At 40.2% G+C, this 16,186-nt stretch overlaps 1 protein-coding gene and 1 long non-coding RNA gene across 13 annotated transcripts in view; one reads left to right on the top strand and one right to left on the bottom strand.

The window, feature by feature from the left end:
• Positions 1-16,186, bottom strand: part of RBMS3 (RNA binding motif single stranded interacting protein 3) — a 1,476,433-nt gene that overhangs the window by 22,646 nt on the left and 1,437,601 nt on the right. For 9 of the 12 annotated variants that reach the window (XM_055109591.3, XM_055109592.3, XM_055109593.3 and 6 more), the window contains one exon: positions 14,410-14,537. In XM_055109591.3, coding sequence (XP_054965566.1) covers positions 14,410-14,537 — 128 coding nt within the window. Of the gene's footprint in view, positions 1-14,405; positions 14,538-16,186 lie in introns of those variants that run through there. The other 3 variants (XM_034956011.3, XM_063602227.1, XM_057301645.2) reach the window with 1 other exon arrangement.
• LOC134729882 (uncharacterized) overlaps positions 1-16,186 on the top strand; it is a 204,158-nt gene that overhangs the window by 174,420 nt on the left and 13,552 nt on the right. The window contains exon 4 of the long non-coding RNA XR_010111407.1: positions 15,153-15,223. This is a non-coding gene — a long non-coding RNA (uncharacterized LOC134729882). The remainder of the gene's footprint in view (positions 1-15,152; positions 15,224-16,186) is intronic.

The raw sequence follows: 16,186 nt of genomic DNA, 5'->3' as shown, positions 1-16,186 counted from the left end.
TATATGTTAACATATAAACATACACGCACACAAATGTATCCATGAAAAGGTAAGGAGGAGATACTGATGGCAATTACAGTCTTTATTGCTGTAGCTGGTCATAGCTGATATTTATAATAATCTTCTTTCACTATTCATTCTGTGTTCCCTTTGCCTTCAGCAAGTACTTCAGCTGGTCATGATGCTTTACCTGGTGGTGACCCAAACCTCTATTCCTGAAGGATCTGGGCCATTGGATTGAGTAGTCCTGCTTGGATTGTGTTGTAATTTTCCATTGACCTTAATCACAAGGCATGGTAATACTAAGAGACACAGTAAGGGATCTCCTGTATTCCACATATTCTTTTCCTTACCTCCATTGTAGAGTAGCAGTCCGATTTCCCTTTGTTAGTCAGGATTAATCACCTCAGCCAGCACAGTAACTCACTTATTTGCCTGTTGATTCAGAAACATGAGGAGTCCAAAGTGGCTGAGCAGCAGTATTAACTTCTAGTTCAGTAGAATTATTGTCGTCTCTCCTGGTGCAAGCATTCCTCCCTTAGCAACTGAGGTCTCTTGGCCAGCAGAACATAATGTCATGGGTACAGGAAGCAAAAATTTTGCTAGTGAGTCACTAAGGGTAATAGTGAGTAGTGCCACTCTCATTTTTACCTTTTAATTTCTGGACCCATGAAACCTGGCTATAGGAGAACCAGCACCATATATATTGGGTACCCATTCAAAGCACATATAGCCTTTCAGAAATCCTTCACCCCTCCCTGTATGGTATTGCCAGTTAGCTAGCGTTGTAATTGAGTCTTCAAAAGGACATTCCACTGTCTGTCAAGCCAGCTGCTTCAGGGTGGTGGGGAACATAGCAAGATCAGTGAGTTCTATGAGCCTGGGCCCATTGCCATGCCTTATTTGCTGTGAAATGAGTTCCTTGATCAGAAGCAATGTCATGTAGAATAATATGATGGTGGATAAAGCATTCTTTAAGTTCACTGACGGTAGTTTTGGCATAAACATTATGTATAGGAAAGGCAATTCCACATCCAAAGTAAGTTTGTTGTTTAGTAAGAAGAAAATATTGCCCTTTTCATGATGGAAGTAGTCCAGTGTAATCATCCTAGTACCAGTTAGCTGGCTTATCACCTCAGAGAATGGTGCCATATCAGGGATATGTTGCTGGCAGATTGGGCACTCAGCAGTGCCTATGCCAGGTTTTCCTTGGTGAACAAAAGTCCATGTTGCTGATCTCACACATAACCTTCATCTCTGTAACCATGGCCATTTTGTTCATGAGTGCATTGGGCAATGACAGGAATGGCAGCTGAGGAAAGAGCTGACTCATATTCACAGACACATATTCATCTTATATCTTGATTATCAAAATTCTCTGTGGAGGTGATCCTATAATGGACATTTACATGGACTATCAATATCTTCTCTTTATTTATTTATAAGATTTTCACATACCTTTTCCACAAATTTCTTTGTCACCAATTTCCCAATCACATTCTTTCCAAGTCCCTTACCATCCAACCAAACTCTTGGATATAGCCCATGATTAAGTATATAGTCATACTTCTGGCCATTTTTCCTTCCAAGCAAAGTGAACAGCCAGAGGCACTGATATGAATTCTACCCAATGAAAGGATTTCACTTCACTACTGTCCTTCACGAATGGCCCAGAAATGGACTACAGTGTCTCAGCTGCCCACTGTCGGTTGTGCCTGCGTATCATGAAGAGCCACCTATAAACTAGACCTGAAGAGGCAGGATAGCAGGAGTGGGGAACATGGATATTTGGGCCACTTTTTTATGTAGCTTTCTGTGCCTTCAGGGTCTGCTCAAGCCTGATCATGTATATACCACTTCCATTTTATGATGGAGTACTGCGTGTCCATCTTTATGGCTTGGTGAGTCAGATAACACTCAGTTCATGACAGGTAGCTCAGTTCACATGGTAACTTGATTGCGCATAGTTAAGTGTTCATTTTCTGCTGAGGCCCAGTAGCAAGCCAAGAGCTGTTTCTCAACAGGAAAGTAGTTATTGATAGAGAATGGCAAGGCTTTGCTCCAAAATCCTAAGGGCCTTCACTGCAATTCACCTATAAGAGCCTGTCAAAACCTCCAAATAGCATCCCTATTTGCAACTGACACTTCAAGCACCATCGGATCTGCTGAATTATATGGCTCAAGTGACAGAGCAGCTTCCATTGCAGCCTGGACCTGTTGTGAAACCCTCTCTTGTTCTGAGTCCCATTTAAAACTAGCAGTTCTTTGTGTCACTCAATAAATGGGTGAGAGTCACACACCCATATACTACCTCTAAAATCCAAAGAAGCCACTCAGTATTGTGCTTTTTTTGGTGATAGGAGATACTAGATGCAACAGGATTAAACTTATCTTTCACCCTTAGAGATGTATTTTCACAAACCCTACCACACTGGACCTCTAGAAATCACTGATAGAAGTTCCTTGAATTTTTATTGAATTTATTTACCAGTCTTGGACACACAAATGTTCTACTAATAAATCTAGAGTAGTTATTACTTCTTGCTCATTAAGTCTAATCAGCATAGTGTCATGAATGTAATGGGCCAGTATGATATCTTGTGGAAGGGAGAGATCATCAAGATCCATGCAAACTAAATTATGGCCTAGGCTAATATACTCCTGAGGTAGGACATCGGAGGTATATTGGTGGCCTTGAAAGCTGAAAACAAACTTTCTGGTGGGTCTTATTGACAGTAATGGAGAAACAAAGGAATGTGCCAGATCAACAGATGCCTAACAGGTACCAAGGGGTGTGTTACTTTGCACAAGCAATGAAACCACATTTGATACAGCCAGTGTCATTGGAATCACCACCTGAGTATGTGACATGGTTTGGCTCCAGATCTCATCTTGAATTGTACTTCCATAATTCCCATGTGTTGTGGGAGGCACCCAGTGAGAGATAATTTGAGTCATGGGGGTGGTTTCCTCCATACTGTTCTCATGGTAGTGAATGAATCTCATGAGATCTGATGGTTTTAGCCGGGGTTTCCGTTTTCACATCTTCCTCATTTTCTCTTGTTGCTGCCATATAAGAACTGCCTTTCACCTCCCGCCATGATTCTGAGGCCTCCCCAGCCATGTGGAACTGTAAGTCCAATTAATCCTCTTTTTCTACCCAGTCTAGTTATGTCTTTATCAGCAGCATGAAAACAGACTAATGCAGTATACTTACAACAATCTACTGTCCTTCTCTAAGTTCCACCTGTCTTTTGCACAGGCTAAATGGAAAAGTTAAATGGAGTTATAATGGAAATCGACACTGTGCATGTTTCAAGTTTTGACAGTAACACTAATTTTTGCAATCCCTCTAGAAATGCACTATTGAATTTGGTTTACTATTTTCCCAAGTAGAGGCAGGTCCTGTGTCTTCCATTTTGCCTGTTCAACCATGAAAGTCCTCATTCTGCAAGTCAGGGAACCAATGTGGGGACTCTGCAAGCTACTGAGCATTCTAGAACTAAAGAAACAACCACAAGATGGGCTTGGGGATTCATGGAATCCACTGTGAGAAGGACTTGAGCTAAAACTCCATTGATCACGTGACCTCTGTATGTCTATACTCTGGTGCACGATGGTGCCATTTTAGGTCTCTTGGAATTAATGCCAGTTCAGAGCCTGTGTCCAATAGACTCTGAAAGATCTGTTTTTTTTTTTTTTTCTTCCTTTTCTTTGGTCAGAGGCAATAGGTCCTTTTTGGGAAGGCTGAGAGAAAAATTAACAGTATACATTTTTGATAGTTTATCCGTGTCCTTCTTTGAAGAAACCCAATTTCCTCTTCAGTCAATGGATTCTTGGTCTGTAAACTGGCTAAGTCTGGGAATTTATTGAAGTACGATGAATCTCTCTCTTTATGATTCAAGTTAGACATTTATTCACCTGACCTAGAACTTTTCTGCTTATATACGGCAAATAAGAATTTAGTAGACTTTCTATGTATTTTACTTCTAGGAATACCATGATCAACCAGCCAATGTCGTAAGTCTGCATGAGCCAGACAATTCTGATTGCTGTTTTAACTCTGCTGTCCACTACAGTAACCATGCCAACCTTGCTTTTGGTGATTGAATGTTGCCACCTGGCCCCAGTCACTCAGGATCCAGTCACTCTAATTGCATTTAGGTTTCCTGATTCAGTGACTATAGTTCCCACTGTAAGTTCTGGGCTACAGAGAAAAGCAATTACAGAGTTATTCAAGGATGCGAAGGCTCCCCTCACACATGTATTTCTTATAGTTGTGGTGAAATGTCTTCTGGACCCTCCCAGTGTGGGTGAGTAGATCTGACATGATAAATCCACTCCAATATTAAAAATCTCTCTAAGGCTTTGAATCTCTTCCTCTAGGTTAAACCAAGGTAGGACTAGCATATCCACTGTGGGTCATCTCTTGATCCATGTTTTAGTCAACAAACTAAGCTATTAGAGTCAATAACTCCTTGAGTTGCAACTTAATTGCAGAATCTATGCTTAGTGAGCCCATGTCAATTACTTTGGGCTGATGCAACGTTATGTTCCTTCCATTATTATCTCACATCCTTGATATCCATTTCCACACATGTTCCCTGAATTTCTGTCTGTGTAAAGTAAAAAATCCAAGGAGTTCTTCTGAAGTGTAGTACACCTCCGTATAGGTGATATTTTGCACCTCACCTTTAGGGGCTTGCTAGGCTTAAGCCTAGTTATCGATCTAGAAGCAAAGAGGGGTGGTGGAGGTGAGTCCTAAGAAGACTCAGCTTTGTCTTACATGACAATTGACTCAGGGGAGGCCATTCCAGTTTTTTCAGGCAATGCAGGGTTAATCTCCTCACACAGGGGTAGAGAAATCACTCCCAATTGTAGTGGAGAAGCCACTCTCACTGGGCATGGGGAGGCTTCTTCCACTGGCAAAGAATACTCATCATATTTAGGGACTCACTGTCCCCAGCTTGATTAGGTTTTTCCCCCCATAGATCCGTGCCAATTACAGGATCCCACTCTTTCCCAATCAATGCCTTCACTTTAACAGTAGATACTCATGAAATTAGGAGTTCAACTTTTATTGTAATTCAGCCTGTCATAGGATGAGATTCTGGGTTTGATTTTCAGCAATCTCAGCCATGTGGCTATAGGAAATAAAGGGCTTTTTCAAGGCAAACGTAGAAACCTTCAAGTCATTTATACAGTGGTTAAGCTGAACATTTGAATCCCTGAATGCATCTTCTTCTTTCCCCCACCTTGTCTAGTGATATTAGGAGCAATCAGACAATCATATTCATTAATTTCCCAAAAATGTTTGAAAATGTCATATACATAAGTCACCCATCTCCTTGCTTCTTATAAGTGGTTGATTAGGAGTATCTAATTGAGATATTTTGCATATTTCCATTGTCAGATCATGTCATGGAATATAAATGCTCTCTTTACTACTAGAAATAGAGTCATTAGTTTTAATCCTAATCAGATCAGAAAACCAATTTCAGAAGTAACTGTGTGTGTGTGTTTGTGTATGTGTGTGCGTGTACATATATATACACACACATAGAGAGGAGAGGAGAGATACAGAGATTATTATTATTTTTTTAATTATACTTTAAGTTTTAGGGTACATGTGCCATACTGGTGTGCTGCACCCACTAACTTGTCATCTAGCATTAGGTATATCTCCTGATGCTATCCCTCCCCCCTCCCCTCACCCCACAACAGTCCCCAGAGTGTGATATTCCCCTTCCTGTGTCCATGTGATCTCACTGTTCAATTCCTACCTATGAGTGAGAATATGCGGTGTTTGGTTTTTTGTTCTTGCGATAGTTTACTGGGAATGATGATGTCCAATTTCATCCATGTCCCTACAAAGGACATGAACTCATCATTTTTTATGGCTGCATAGTATTCCATGGTGTATATGTGCCAATTTTCTTAATCCAGTCTATCATTGTTGGACATTTGGGTTGGTTCCAAGTCTTTGCTATTGTGAATAATGCCGCAATAAACATACGTGTGCAGGTGTCTTTATAGCAGCATGATTTATAGTCCTTTGGGTATATACCCAGTAATGGGATGGCTGGGTCAAATAGTATTTCCAGTTCTAGATCCCTGAGGAATCGCCACACTGACTTCCACAATGGTTGAACTAGTTTACAGTCCCACCAACAGTGTAAAAGTGTTCCTATTTCTCCACATCCTCTCCAGCACCTGTTGTTTCCTGACTTTTTAATGATTGCCATTCTAACTGGTGTGAGATGGTATCTCATTGTGGTTTTGATTTGCATTTCTCTGATGGCCAGTGATGATGAGCATTTTTTCATGTGTTTTTTGGCTGCATAAATGTCTTCTTTTGAGAAGTGTCTGTTCATGTCCTTCTCCCACTTTTTGATGGGGTTGGTTGTTTTTTTCTTGTAAATTTGTTTGAGTTCATTGTAGATTCTGGATATTAGCCCTTTGTCAGATGAGTAGGTTGTGAAATTTTCTCCCATTTTGTAGGGTGCCTGTTCACTCTGATGGTAGTTTCTTTTGCTGTGCAGAAGCTCTTTAGTTTAATTAGATCCCATTTGTCAATTTTGGCTTTTGTTGCCATTGCTTTTGGTGTTTTAGACATGAAGTCCTTGCCCATGCCTATGTCCTGAATGGTAATGTCTAGGTTTTCTTCTAGGGTTTTTATGGTTTTAGGTCTAACATTTAAGTCTTTAATTCATCTTGAATTGATTTTTGTATAAGGTGTAAGGAAGGGATCCAGTTTCAGCTCTCTACATATGGCTAGCCAGTTGTCCCAGGACCATTTATTCAATAAGGAATCCTTTCCCCATTGCTTGTTTTTCTCAGGTTTGTCAAAGATCAGATAGTTGTAGATATGTGGCGTTATTTCTGAGGGCTCTGTTCTGTTCCATTGATCTATATCTCTGTTTTGGTACCACTACCATGCTGTTTTGTTTACTGTAGCCTTATAGTATAGTTTGAAGTCAGGTAGTGTGATGCCTCCAGCTTTGTTCTTTTGGCTTAGGATTGACTTGGCGATGCAGGCTCTTTTTTGGTTCCATATGAACTTTAAAGTAGTTTTTTCCAATTGTGTGAAGAAAGTCATTGGTAGCTTGATGGGGATGGCATTGAATCTATCAATTACCTTGGGCAGTATGGCCATTTTCACTATATTGATTCTTCCTACCCATGAGCATGGAATGTTCTTCCATTTGTTTGTATCCTCTTTTATTTCCTTGAGCAGTGGTTTGTAGTTCTCCTTGAAGAGGTCCTTCACATCCCTTGTAAGTTGCATTCCTAGGTATTTTATTCTCTTTGAAGCAATTGTGAATGGGAGTTCACTCAGGATTTGGCTCTCTGTTTGTCTGTTGTTGGTGTATAAGAATGCTTGTGATTTTTGTACATTGATTTTGTATCCTGAGACTTTGCTGAAGTTGCTTATCAGCTTAAGGAGATTTTGGGCTGAGACAATGGGGTTTTCTAGATATACAATCATGTCGTCTGCAAACAGGGACAATTTGACTTCCTCTTTTCCTAATTGAATACCCTTTATTTCCTTCTCCTGCCTAATTGCCCTGGCCAGAACTTCCAACACTATGTTGAATAGGAGTGGTGAGAGAGGGCATCCCTGTCTTGTGCCAGTTTTCAAAGGGAATGCTTCCAGTTTTTGCCCATTCGGTATGATATTGGCTGTGCGTTTGTCATAGATAGCTCTTATTATTTTGAAATACATCCCATCAATACCTAATTTATTGAGAGTTTTTAGCATGAAGGGTTGTTGAATTTTGTCAAAGGCTTTTTCTGCATCTATTGAGATAATCATGTGGTTTTTGTCTTTGGCTCTGTTTATATGCTGGATTACATTTATTGATTTGCATATATTGAACCAGCCTTGCCTCCCAGGGATGAAGCCCACTTGATCATGGTGGATAAGCTTTTTGATGTGCTGCTGGATTCGTTTTGCCAGTATTTTATTGAGGATTTTTGCATCAATGTTCATCAAGGATATTGGTCTCAAATTCTCTTTTTTTGTTGTGTCTCTGCCCGGCTTTGGTATAAGAATGATGCTGGCCTCATAAAATGAGTTAGGGAGGATTCCCTCTTTTTCTATTGATTGGAATAGTTTCAGAAGGAATGGTACCAGTTCCTCCTTGTACCTCTGGCAGAATTCGGCTGTGAACCCATCTGGTCCTGGACTCTTTTTGGTTGGTAAGCTATTGCCACAATTTCAGCTCCTGTTATTGGTCTATTCAGAGATTCAACTTCTTCCTGGTTTAGTCTTGGGAGAGTGTAGGTGTCCAGGAATTTATCCATTTCTTCTAGATTTTCTAGTTTATTTTCATAGAGGTGTTTGTAGTATTCTCTGATGGTAGTTTGTATTTCTGTGGGATCGGTGGTGATATCCCCTTTATCATTTTTTATTGCATCTATTTGATTCTTCTCTCTTTTTTTCTTTATTAGTCTTGCTAGCGGTCTATCAATTTTGTTGATCCTTTCAAAAAACCAGCTCCTGGATTCATTAATTTTTTGAAGGGTTTTTTGTGTCTCTATTTCCCTCAGTTCTGCTCTGATTTTAGTTATTTCTTGCCTTCTGCTAGCTTTTGAATGTGTTTGCTCTTGCTTTTCTAGTTCTTTTAATTGTGATGTTAGGGTGTCAATTTTGGATCTTTCCTGCTTTCTCTTGTGGGCATTTAGTGCTATAAATTTCCCTCTACACACTGCTTTGAATGTGTCCCAGAGATTCTGGTATGTTGTGTGTTTGTTCTCGTTGGTTTCAAAGAACATCTTTATTTCTGCCTTCATTTCGTTATGTACCCAGTAGTCATTCAGGAGCAGGTTGTTCAGTTTCCATGTAGTTGAGCAGTTTTGAGTGAGATTCTTAATCCTGAGTTCTAGTTTGATTGCACTGTGGTCTGAGAGATAGTTTGTTATAATTTCTGTTCTTTTACATTTGCTGAGGAGAGCTTTACTTCCAAGTATGTGGTCAATTTTGGAATAGGTGTGGTGCTGAAAAAAATGTATATTCTGTTGATTTGGGGTGGAGAGTTCTGTAAGTGTCTATTAGGTCTGCTTGGTGCAGAGCTGAGTTCAATTCCTGGGTATCCTTGTTGACTTTCTGTCTCGTTGATCTGTCTAATGTTGACAGTGGGGTGTTAAAGTCTCCCATTATTAATGTGTGGGAGTCTAAGTCTCTTTATAGGTCACTCAGGACTTGCTTTATGAATCTTGGTGCTCCTGTATTGGGTGCATAGATATTTAGGATAGTTAGCTCTTCTTGTTGAATCGATCCCTTTACCATTATGTAATGGCCTTCTTTGTCTCTTTTGATCTTTGTTGGTTTAAAGTCTGTTTTATCAGAGACTAGGATTGCAACCCCTGCCTTTTTTGGTTTTCCATTGGCTTGGTAGATCTTCCTCCATCCTTTTATTTTGAGCCTATGTGTGTCTCTGCAAGTGAGATGGGTTTCCTGAATACAGCACACTGATGGGTCTTGACTCTTTATCCAATTTGCCAGTCTGTGTCTTTTAATTGGAGCATTTAGTCCATTTACATTTAAAGTTAATATTGTTATGTGTGAATTTGATCCTGTCATTATGATGTTAGCTGGTTATTTTGCTCATTAGTTGATGCAGTTTCTTCCTAGTCTTGATGGTCTTTACATTTTGGCATGATTTTGCAGCGGCTGGTACCGGTTGTTCCTTTCCATGTTTAGTGCTTCCTTCAGGAGCTCTTGTAAGGCAGGCCTGATGGTGACAAAATCTCTCAGCATTTGCTTGTTTGTAAAGGATTTTATTTCTCCTTCACTTATGAAGCTTAGTTTGGCTGGATATGAAATTCTGGGTTGAAAATTCTTTTCTTTAAGAATGTTGAATATTGGCCCCCACTCTCTTCTGGCTTGTAGAGTTTCTGCCAAGAGATCAGCTGTTAGTCTGATGGGCTTCCCTTTGAGGGTAACCCCACCTTTCTCTCTGGCTGCCCTTAACATTTTTTCCTTCATTTCAACTTTGGTGAATCTGACAATTAAGTGTCTTGGAGTTGCTCTTCTCAAGGAGTATCTTTGTGGCGTTCTCTGTATTTCCTGAATCTGAACGTTGGCCTGCCTTGCTAGATTGGGGAAGTTCTCCTGGATAATATCCTGCAGAGTGTTTTCCAACTTGGTTCCATTCTCCTCATCACTTTCAGGTACACCAATCAGACGTAGATTTGGTCTTTTCACATAGTCCCATATTTCTTGGAGGCTTTGCTCATTTCTTTTTATTCTGTTTTCTCTAAACTTCCCTTCTTGCTTCATTTCATTCATTTCATCTTCCATTGCTGATCCCTTTTCTTCCAGTTGATCGCATCGGCTCCTGAGGCTTCTGCATTCTTCACGTAGTTCTCGAGCCTTGGTTTTCAGCTCCATCAGCTCCTTTAAGCACTTCTCTGTATTGGTTATTCTAGTTATACATTCTTCTAAATTTTTTTCAAAGTTTTTGACTTCTTTGCCTTTGGTTTGAATGTCCTCCCGTAGCTCAGAGTAATTTGATCGTCTGAAGCCTTCTTCTCTGAGCTCATCAAAGTCATTCTCCATCCAGCTTTGTTCCGTTGCTGGTGAGGAACCGCGTTCCTTTGGAGGAGGAGAGGCACTCTGCGTTTTAGAGTTTCCAGTTTTCCTGTTCTGTTTTTTCCCCATCTTTGTGGTTTTATCTACTTTTGGTCTTTGATGATGGTGATGTACAGATGGGTTTTTGGTGTGGATGTCCTTTCTGTTTGTTAGTTTTCCTTCTAACAGAGAGGATCCTCAGCTGCAGGTCTGTTGGAATACCCTGCCGTGTGAGGTGTCAGTGTGCCCCTGCTGGGGGGTGCCTCCCAGTTAGGCTGCTCGGGGGTCAGGGACCCACTTGAGGAGGCAGTCTGCCCGTTCTCAGATCTCCAGCTGAGTGCTGGGAGAACCACTGCTCTCTTCAAAGCTGTCAGACAGGGAGATTTAAGTCTGCAGAGGTTACTGCTGTCTTTTTGTTTGTCTGTGCCCTGCCCCCAGAGGTGGAGCCTACAGAGGCAGGCAGGCCTCCTTGAGCTGTGGTGGGCTCCACCCAGTTCGAGCTTCCCGGCTGCTTTGTTTACCTAATCAAGCCTGGGCAATGGCGGGTGCCCCTCCCCCAGCATCACTGCCACCTTGCAGTTTGATCTCAGACTGCTGTGCTAGCAATCAGCGAGACTCGGTGGGCGTAGGACCCTCCGAGCCAGGTGCAGGATATAATCTCGTGGTGCGCCATTTTTTAAGCCTGTCAGAAAAGCGCAGTATTTGGGTGGGAGTGACCTGATTTTCCAGGTGCCGTCCGTCACCCCTTTCTTTGACTCAGAAAGGGAACTCCCTGACCCCTTGTGCTTCCCAAGTGAGGCAATGCCTCGCCCTGCTTCGGCTCGTGCATGGTGCACGCACCCACTGACCTGTGCCCACTGTCTTGCACTCCCTAGTGAGATGAACCCGGTACCTCAGATGGAAATGCAGAAATCACCCGTCTTCTGCGTCACTCACACTGGGAGCTGTAGACTGAAGCTGTTCCTATTCGGCCATCTTGGCTCCTCCCCCCAATACAGAGATTTTTTAAAACAAGAAATTGACTTGCACAATTATTAAGATTGAGAAGTCCCATGATCTACAATGATCTGCAGCTGGCAGACTGGAGACCCAGGAGAGCCAACAGTGTAATTCTAGTTTGAGTCTGAAAGTCTGAGAACTGAAAGAGTTGATGTAAATTCTAGTTCTATAGCTGGCAGGCTCAAGATCTAAGAAGAACCACTATTTTTGTTTAAGTTCAAAGGCAGGAAAAGACCAATGTTCTAGCTCTAGCAGTCAAGTAACAGGAGTTCCTTCTTCTTCATTCATGAGAGGTTCAATCTTTTTGCTCTATTCAGGGGTTCAACTAACTGATTGGATGGAAGCCTCCCACAGTGGGGGGTGGAATCTGCTTTAACTGATTCAAATATTAATCTCATCCAAAATCACCCTCACAGACATACCCAGAAATATTGTTTTGCCAAATACATGGGTACCCTGTGGCTCAGTCAAATGGTCACATAAAATTTCCCATTACCCACAGTATTTCTCATCTCCCACCAATGTCTGTTGCTATGCTTTATACGTAGCCAATATCTGCTCCTTTCCCCACATATAACCCATTGACCAGGCTGAAAAAAAATTTCAATATTCTTGGACTGGAGTTTCAGAGTCTACCACAGTATTAGTTTTGCACATAAAAGTGATTCACACAGGCTATGTCAATTAAATTAACAACATATGGCTTTACTCAGTAACAATCTTTTCTGAAAGTCATTATTGCTATTAATAATGGCAATCATAATAATACCTTACATTTGTAAGTTTAAGTCATATTCTGAGCAAATTTAATTTGTAAAACTGACTTTAGACCTAAACCACACATAATAGAGTTTACTGCTTTGATGAATCTAACAAACAAATCTCTTAATGTATACTGAAGTTAAAAAGTGACAGATTCTCTTCTTGCTCAACTTTTAGTCAGGCTACTGAGTCCCCTTCTTGAGTAGGCGTAGACTTTTGCCCCCATTCTTGCCAGTTCTTTATAGCCTAGTTTTAGCAAGAATCTTGCTAAGTCAGTTTAAAGAGAATAGCCTATCGTTGATATGACCACCCTCAATAGCTGATCAATTTTCTCATCCCCTACATTTGATCTTATCATTCCTTGATCTGCCTTCAGCAAAAATCCTGTCAATTTAGGTTAGCAGTAATTCCCCACTCACTGACCCCCTCACTCAGCTTGTTGGCTACAGATCCCCAGCTGTCTTTGCTGTGTTCTGAACTGAGCATGTTCTCTCTTCCCCTATTGCAATAATTTTAATACCTATAGTTCTTTTTTTTTTGAGACGGAGTCTTGCTCTGTCACCCAGGCTGGAGTGCAGTGGCGCAATCTCTGCTCACCGCAAGCTGCTCCGCCTCCCGGGTTCACGCCATTCTCCTGCCTCAGCCCCCCACCCCGACCCCGACCCCAGAGTAGGTGGGACTACAGGCGCCCGCCACCACGCCCAGCTAAGTTTTTTGTATTTTTAGTAGAGACGGGGTTTCACCGTGTTAGCCAGGATGGTCTCTATCTCCTGACCTCGTGATCCGCCCGCCTCGGCCTCCCATAGTGCTGGGATTACAGGCGTGAGCCACTGCGCCCGGCCTAATACCTATGGCTTTTAATGGCAAAAACCGCAATTACTTTTGTACCAACCTAATAAATAAATTATTTCTTAATGTTTTAACAAATATCAGAATATTTTTTTTCTTTAATAAGAAAAATTATTTTAAATAATGGAGCAGCACTCTGTGGACAGGCAGGATTGTCGGGGGATTCTCTATTCATCAGGGATTTTATTGCTATCTACAAAGTTGAATAGTTTGCATGCCAAGACACTTGTATGAAGACTTTACTTTTCTAAATTCTTTTGGTTTCAATAAACAGCCCTCAAACTTTACCAAAGTTTGCCAAATGTTTACTCAACACAAAGCCAAATGTACTTTGCATTATGAGTGATTTAAGGATTTTCAAGAGTAATTCTGAAAATCCTTGCCATTTTGTTCCTGAATAACACCATATTTTATATTGCTTCATATCTTACAATACCCTTTTTCATCGACATTTAACTGTATTCAAAGTAACCCTACAAGGGGGAGTGTTACTGTCTTCCTTTAAGAGTGAGGAGACTGAGACTCTATTCAGTTTCAGGTAGGAATTTTATAATTTTTCCAATAATAAATAAATATGGTAGCTTTTTTTTTTTTAATGGCTGCAGTGCCTCTCTCTAGTTACTGTCTTCCTTTAAGAGTGAGGAGACTGAGACTCTATTCAGTTTCAGGTAGGAATTTTATAATTTTTCCAATAATAAATAAATATGGTAGCTTTTTTTTTTTTTAATGGCTGCAGTGCCTCTCTCTATATCAAGCTTTTTCAAAGTGAACTGCTACATTGACTGTTTGGCCAAGTGACTTGCTTTGGCTAATGAGACAGTAGAAAATTAGTAATAAACAGAATTAAGAGTGCTTGTACATTTGGGCTTGCTCTTTACTATTCTTGAAATTCTGAGACTTCCATGTGAATTAGCCTGCTGGAGGATCAGAAACATATGGCCTAGTCACTTCCATCACACATCCAACAGCTAGCAACACCCAGAAGCAGAGATGCATAGATAATCAGCAGCTGTTCCTAGATGTTTGATTCCAGTCAAGATCAGAAGAACCATCCACCCAAAGTTAGCCCGAATTTCAAACCCACATAATCATGAGCTAAATAAATGCCTGTTGCTAAGTTTGGGATGGTTTATATTTCAGCAAAAGCTAACACATACAACATGAGAGAGTGATGTCAAGATGGCTGATCTTGAGGAAAAGAGCTTAGCACAGCCCAGACTTACTTAGACTGTTGGTAAGAATATGCAGGTGCATGTTCATTGGATGTGTCCACTGCTATCTGTTGCTGCTGACCACTGGTGTCCTGGGATGAAGGTGCCACTGTCTGGGGAGAGGTATCAGCAACAACACCCTAAGGAGGCAAATAAGAACATAAAAGCCTTACTTGCTTCAGTGAAGGGCCCTCTCTAGATAGGCTGTAAGTACCCCTCTTCTATTTGGCTTAAGTAGAGATGCTCTCAGCTACATGAAGTCACAATAAGTACTCAGAGGAAACCCAGAGAGCACATTTAGATAAGGGCTAAGTCATTCATCCTAATGTGACACCAAGAAGCCTTGCCATTAGAAGTCGTTGGAGTAGTTAAGTGGTCAGAAAATAATTTTGCCTATACTTGGAACTTTTAAACCAGGTTTGCAGATTTATCCACAATAAATGACAATTTATCCTCATTCAGGATTCCTATACAAACTTGTATGTCCAAACATTTTCCTGGCATATTTCACTGTATCATGTCTATACCATTTGGGATAACAATGGAAAGTGACCTTAATAAAAATATACATCAAAGTTTGGAAATCTTTTAAAGGATGCTATTAAGTAGATTTTCTCTTCAGTAATTTGATTTGATTTGTTTTGTTTTCTGGTATATGAACTGAAAGTCATCAAGAAGTTTTAAGAAAACAACAACAAAACTTGTCCTTAATCCTTCACCCTTTCTATTTTTTTTTGTTTGTTTGTTTCTCACAGATGCTGGCAAGAGTGGATTTCTGGAATTGGTCACAATCAGGAATATATTTCTGGAATCCAGAGAGGCATAGGTGATTTTATTTGGTTGTTAGTAGGCCTAAGAAGAGCACCTGTCCTGATAAATTTTCCTGATTATATTTGTAGTCCTGGATACCTGCAGTAATGTCAAATTTCAGATGTTCTTGGTTAATTCTGTCGCTGAAATTCCCTAAATTTCTTCTTTAGAATTTGAAAAGTCTCTCTATATTTATTCAATCTTTTCTTTCCTAATTTACTATTTGGTATTATTTATTTTTTGAAACCTCCCAACTTTATAGACATTGATAAATGTTCAATGAGTGTTTTCACATAGAGAATGAATTAATGCTTTTCCTTATAATCACTGGTTCAAGGCAATATATCAGAGTATATTTATATCAGAGTATATGTATATTTTTATCAATGAAATATTTCTTTTAATCCCTAAATATAATTAGACTGTTTCCAATAAGCCACACTGTCAAATGTCTCATAATAATCATCAAAATGGTCAAATTTTGTAGATAAGTATTTGTCTTTGGTGTACACAGAGAAATGAAAATATGTGGCAGAAGTTTACACTTAAAGTGCCTAGAATGTCCAGATTTTTAATTTTCTTATTGCATAGGTGCTTTTTGATAGCTAAATATAGCAAAGAACATGAAATTTAATCATATATTCAACATGAAATTTAATCATATATTCTTGCAATTCTGAAAAGACAATTAAAACTGTTTAAGATGACACATTCTTGGAGACCTATAGGTCTAGAACACATGAAAGATTTAAACATTGGAACTCCTTGATTTCCTAAGCTACCTATCAGTGCCCTGTTAAACATCTGAATTTCCTAAATCTTGGTATGAACAAACATTTGTCACACACCAAAACCAGGAAACATTTTAGAAGATCCAATTTAGTCCGTAAAGGTTTCCCTCAATCTCAGAGATTGAGAGTCTTGGTGAATTTTTATGTGGAGTGGTACCAACACAGCAGTTGCTTGCCAACAAATGGAG

Source organism: Pan paniscus, chromosome 2 (assembly GCF_029289425.2).
Source record: "Pan paniscus chromosome 2, NHGRI_mPanPan1-v2.0_pri, whole genome shotgun sequence".
NCBI classification, from domain to species: Eukaryota; Metazoa; Chordata; class Mammalia; order Primates; family Hominidae; genus Pan; species Pan paniscus.
This window is presented reverse-complemented; position numbering and strand designations above follow the sequence as displayed.